We start from the raw sequence: 5,856 nt of genomic DNA on the forward strand, positions 1-5,856 counted from the left end.
GTTTTCTCTTTCAGTTGATCCACTTTACATCTAGACAACGAACGATGGCGAAACTTTTGTTACAAACTAGAAACTTAAAGCTACTTGTGTTCATAAATATTCTTGGGTTTTGATAATTTTGAACAGTATTGCACTTCGTGGTAAATTCGTAATGCGAATAGAATGGAAAGTATTACAAAATTGCATTAACATTCTTCTCATATTTATATGTTGTAGTGTGAAAATGGGTGAAATCGGATTACAACCATGCCTATTTCCCATATAACACCATTTTAAATTCCATCCTATTCTTTTACTTTCCCTAGGTACTGAATATGTGGACCCCAGTGCCTATAGTTGACTTTTAACCGAAAATATCGGTCAATGTGTAAGATATATAATTGAAATTCATATAATAAAATAGATAAATTAAAATCTCGGTAATAGTATGTTTTTGTGTCAAAAATGGGTTGATTCGGATCAATACTTCCTTTAATATACAATTTTGCCAACATCTGAACTAATTTCCCGGGTTTTGATCCTTGCAAGTTGCGAGAGTATAAAATGTTTTGGCAATTACCTCGCCATGGTCACTAACGATGGACTGGACGATGGTACTCGATTTTGTTACCAATAACAACTCTTTTTCGTAAAAAATAGTGAGTGAGAAAATTCTTTGGAAGTACCAAAACTCGCATCACTTAAAATGCCATATCTAAAGAACTCTTCGACTGTCTGAAATTGCTACACGTGTATATGAGAGGCCAGCATATTAGATAGCCTGCTATTATTATCGCTCCTTACTCGAACCTTAACTTTCAATTAAAGTATTGAAAATAATTTATATTCCATTAAATAGGCAATTAATTAGAAATTCTATACAGAAGTACTTGAGTTATGGGAAGCCACTGCCGGAAAATTTATGTAGGTATAGTTTGTTAATAGGAATTTCAACAACGCAACAGCAACAAAAAGTATCAACAATAGTAAATATATCAAAACTACATAAGCCATTTAAACCAAATTACTGGAATGCATGGACTAAAGCTTACATCTACTCGTGCATATCTATGTAAATATTTGGGATTGCACGCGACATAAATATCAACTAATCGCAAATGAGCGGTAAAACACTAATGAGCCCGAGATGGTGTGGTCGTGTGTGGACGTGTGTAATAAAAATCGGATGGCGGCAACTGTTGCCAGTGCTCGATAACTCGATGAATTGCCACCGAATTTAATTAATTAGCGGCATTAATGGATAACTGTTTGTAGGCATAAATTTATTGCAACAAATTTCCGTTAAAATTGTTGAAAGGACCAAGCAAGCGTGTTTGGGCGCATAATGAATGGATCCATGGTTATTGAGGATTAGTGAGTAAATATTGAAAAGCTCACAGTAGGGTACTTGAAAAATGCATATTGAGGTAAATTATGTACTATATTTTATTTCATAAGTGGATAAAGCTTTGCCATAAATTATGACCGAATCGGTTAAGAAAGAATTAAAACGTTCGAGAAAACCTGAAATTCTCACAAATGAGAAAGCTCGAGTAGCAACATCGCGGGTCCTGATGGGTTAGTGGCTAAGCTAATCATAAATGAAGGAAGGCTGATAAAAAATGTGTATAAGTCCTTATATAAAATATGTTCGCTCAATATCTTTCAAATAGAACTCTAGCCTATATAGAAATGTTTAATACAAGGCACTTACTCAAGGAAACAAAAATTTAAAACCTCAAAATTTGTAACTTGTTTATTTTTCAATGTTAAAATTGTTTTTTCTCCTAAATTTAACATAAACTATCTCTATAAGCCACGGCACTGCACAAAGCGCCATAAAGAAGTTCAGACAATGAAAGGTCACAATGTAGTCTTGTGTTAGGTCGCGCAAATAGCCCACCAGAGGACCAACGGCGAACATTATATTGCCTTGCAGGAACATGAACAAGCCATAACCAGTTGCGAATCTGCGAGAGAGTGGAAAATTTGTTAAACTCATTGCCATTATTTACGCTTTCAGGTCTTACCTCTCCTTTGGCAAGTACTCGGCGAAGACAAGAGGCAGTGGCACATGAATCCAAGTACGTAAAAATCCCATTGCAGCTGTAGTGCAGACCATGTCCGCGTAGCTGAATACATTTAAAAATGCTGAAATCAAAACAAAAATGAAAGCAAAACTTTTAGTGAACTCAATGCATGTGTGGGCCCAAATATAGTCACAGAAAAACAAATACGCGGGAATATTTGTGTGTCCACCCACAAAACGGCGAGTGGCTGTGGTATCGTATTTCATACCCGTTTATCTCAGCCAAAGTAAATATTGATTACGCTCGGGACGCAGAGTACGCATATCGGTATGTTCACAAACCACTTACTTCTCTGTACTACGCGGTGGGTTCAACGTACACCAGTTTAGTCGTGTAATATATACCCTAGCGGTAATAAATATGAAAACGGATATCACTATCGTACTATCTGGCTGAGGAAGCGTTTGATACTGATAAACTTTAGAACATCATAATTCATCGGAGAAATCTTCCCCAATTCGTCAACATATTTTCGTGGGCAAATTGTAAGCGAACGGTAATCGATGACAACAAGTGTGTCAAGGCCGGCGGTACTTACCAAAGCGCGCTATGACTGTAAAGAAGGAACCGGCCAGATATATGTAACGGGATGGCATTTGAATGAATATGGCGGAGAATGCTAAAAATATGCGTGAAGCTAAATCAGCAGCGGCCCCGATGGCGATAATGCTGGCGGTATCCGGCTAGAATTATTTTGGTTATACAAGTCCGACAACAACGAATACAAATAATGGAATTACGTACCTTTGTGAAACCCAACTCAAAGAGGTATAGCGGCTGCAGCGTGAAAAACGCAATATCAGAGTAGAGCGCAAATGAAATACCCAATACAATGTTAAGGTAAATAGGTTTCTTTAGCAACTTTAGATCCAAGAAGTTCACTAGAATTTGCCAGCAGCTGCGCTCTTCTTCAACTGTATTAACCGCAAGCATTGATTGAAACGGCGTCATTTCCGGTGAAGCGTCGCGCACAACAATTGGACCGGTCCAATTACCAAGGCTTGTTATGCTTGACGCGCGGCTTGAGATCTTTTTCACATCCTCTCTCGATATACTTGTAGCTAACGAGCGAGGTTTACCATGTATTAGCGGCGACAAATTGTTGGATTCCATAACGGGCGTATCTCGTTCATTATATTTCTTATATTGATTATTATTTACGTTTCTGCCTAGAGTCAGAGTGTTATCTTCACTTCCCAAATGCTTTACATCTTCATTGCAGATACTTGTAAAAATCTGCTCGATGTGTACGGTAACCTTCCGCATATGCCATTCTACGGGCTGCATTAGCAACATTCCCAGGATAGCGTGGGAGTTAATTGCTGCCAAAACTAGCAAACAACCACGAAATCCGTAGAACTCCATTAATTTTTGCATGCCAACCGGATAGAACATAGTGCCAACGCCGATAAGCGACTGTGCAAAACTCATCCACATCACCCGCTTCTCAACGAAGTAGTTGTTGAAGGTCGTATACGATGTGGGCACAATGAGACCGAAACCAGAGCCCTGAATAACGCTGAAGGCGAACAGCAGCTCCCACGTGGAACGCACGAATATCTGTAAGAGCGAGCCAGAAAAGTACAAACCGCCGCCTAGCAAACCGACAGCACGTAGACCGTATCGGTTAAACAGCAATCCTGAAAAGAGACCCGCAAAGCTGAAGGCACAAAAGAAGGCACTGGTGATGAAGGCCACAGCGCTGGTTTCAGCACCGATACTATGCAGAAAGTCACCAAAGATAAGTCCAAACGAGGGCAATGCAGCTAAACCACTGATCTATGAGAAAATTCGTTAATTTCGTTTGCATATTGCAAGTAAGAAATTTTAGCTTGCTTTGACCTACAAATGGTAACGCCATTCCGATGCACACGAAAACTCCCCAGCCGCCATCTGGCGCCACTAGTCGCGTTTGCGTCTTCATTTCACAACCTCACACTCTAATTGCGAAGTCTTGACTGATCTTCGGTAGCATTCTCAGTGTCTTCATACACTCAGTCTACCATATTTTTATCACGTAAATAGAATTCAACCAAGTGATAAGATAAGTATCTATTGTAAAATGCGTAACGGAAGCAGAACTCCCACACTTTACAATCCAAGTACACCTTTGATGTTTTCTGACAAATGCTGTGACACTTTTATTTAAATTGCACAACATTCAAAACGATAAAATTTTATGCCCCACACCTTGGGACATAAAATCATAAATTTGCAGTTGGTAAATATTTTGCAGTAGTTGGAACAAAAGCACTAAATTCACTTTCTAGTTTTTAAAAATAAAAAAACTGCTTCGTAAGTATATATTATTTTTTATAAATGAAGAACATCGAGTTTTAATTAAATGTTCCGCAAAACATTATACTTTTCTTCTTCCGGAATTTTATGTATCCCTGAAGCATTATACTGACTGAATGGTCAACTTAATCTGATCAATGTTTCAACAAATGCACACAACTAGCCGGATCCACTAGCAGTCATTGCATCCTAAGACCATAATACAGCTATCGCCAACCTTTTCACTTGAAGGCGAAGGCATACTGTGCCAAACTAGAGTTTCAATTGTACTGTTAGTTTAAATATATTAAAATTAATAAAAATTGCATTAGCTTCGTAGCATATAAGTTAGTAAATTTTAAGGTTACTTTTTTTAATTATGTGGAAAATAATTGCTTGCTCCCAGCAAATTAAAACAAGCCTAATTTGAAAGGATGTTTGGATGTCACCCACACGAAGCGTCTACAAAAGTTAATTTTCTGCAAATGACACGATTTAATACCGTAAATTTTCTTTGTCCTTCTCAAGAGTTACTTCCAGTAAAAATGCCCATTATATAGGAGTAGACCCTTGATGACACTTGAATCCAACTCAAATAGTATTGCATTTAATTTTATCACTTTTACGTGTTATCATCAACTACAAAAGGTCACTTGGAACTTATGTTGCCATTCACATACCGTTACTGGAATGTGATGTCGTGAAAAGAACAAATAAAGCCTTTGGATTTAAATATCTGTCATTGTGTTTACATTCGCTTACAGTAGGTTATGTAAATTTTTCTGAATTCTTACTTGTGATTTTTGACAAGAGCGCAATGTTCCAAAAATTAAGGGCAGAGAAGAGGCAGACTAAATATGACTATCATTTAGTTTATGTCTTCCTTATTAAAGAAGAACTAGTGATCTCAAGTATAGTGATTTAATACCTCTTATGACTAACTTCATATAAACTTTCGAAAATCAATGAAATCTTTTGCTCTTAACTGAAATTTACTTCACTGAGGTAAAGGACAACGCCTAACCTTCGCTAGTCTGCCGAAAATAAACTTGTTCGCAATTAAATTATTGCAATTGCTTATTCAATGGCGAAATTTGTGTTCAATTAATGTTGAAACACGAGTCGTTCCCGTTGCGTTCATCTGATGTGGGAGGCTTTGCAATTAACTGTAAATTTAGTTAGATTGCTCGTTGCTGAAGAAAGGGGTGCAGGCAGGTCAGCTTCTATAGTTCCTAAAAGGCTCACACAAACCTCATTACACGAATCCGCAGAGTCTGCTGTAGCTCTCAAAAGTTGTGCTTTAGTGTAGCAAAGTTTTCGAATTTCAAAATGCTATCAATATCATATCAGCTACCGCTTGCAACCAATTAACTTGCCCCAGAAGGCTTTCTTGCATTAAGCGCACGACACCCCATTGCAGTCTCTATTGGAAATGTGTAGGTGTGTAAGTTTATTTGCACACATCTGCTGCTCGGCAAAACTTTTTGACTTAATTCCGGTGAACAAATAG

General features: G+C 37.8%; 1 protein-coding gene across 1 annotated transcript; it reads right to left on the reverse strand.

Moving 5' to 3' along the window:
- Positions 1 to 1,708: 1,708 nt before the first annotated feature.
- LOC106622545 (monocarboxylate transporter 9) lies at positions 1,709 to 4,077 on the reverse strand. The gene is made up of 5 exons (XM_014241765.3): positions 3,916 to 4,077; positions 2,814 to 3,848; positions 2,608 to 2,752; positions 2,010 to 2,130; positions 1,709 to 1,949 (listed from the first exon to the last, which is right to left on the reverse strand). The coding sequence occupies exons 1-5, from the start codon at positions 3,991 to 3,993 to the stop codon at positions 1,736 to 1,738; spliced, it is 1,593 nt and encodes a 530-aa protein (XP_014097240.3). The 5' UTR covers positions 3,994 to 4,077; the 3' UTR covers positions 1,709 to 1,735.
- Positions 4,078 to 5,856: the final 1,779 nt, after the last annotated feature.

This window comes from Bactrocera oleae, chromosome 2 (assembly GCF_042242935.1).
Source record: "Bactrocera oleae isolate idBacOlea1 chromosome 2, idBacOlea1, whole genome shotgun sequence".
NCBI lineage: Eukaryota > Metazoa > Arthropoda > Insecta > Diptera > Tephritidae > Bactrocera > Bactrocera oleae.

Bases quoted from the DNA above. Each gene is read 5' to 3' on its own strand.
- LOC106622545 (XM_014241765.3), bottom strand. From the start codon at position 3,993: ATGAAGACGCAAACGCGACTAGTGGCGCCAGATGGCGGCTGGGGAGTT. The intron at 2,753-2,813 runs GTACGTAATTCC...AAATAATTCTAG, and splicing joins TTGAGTTGGGTTTCACAAAG to CCGGATACCGCCAGCATTAT. The intron at 1,950-2,009 runs GTAAGACCTGAA...ACTCTCTCGCAG, and splicing joins GAGTACTTGCCAAAGGAGAG to ATTCGCAACTGGTTATGGCT.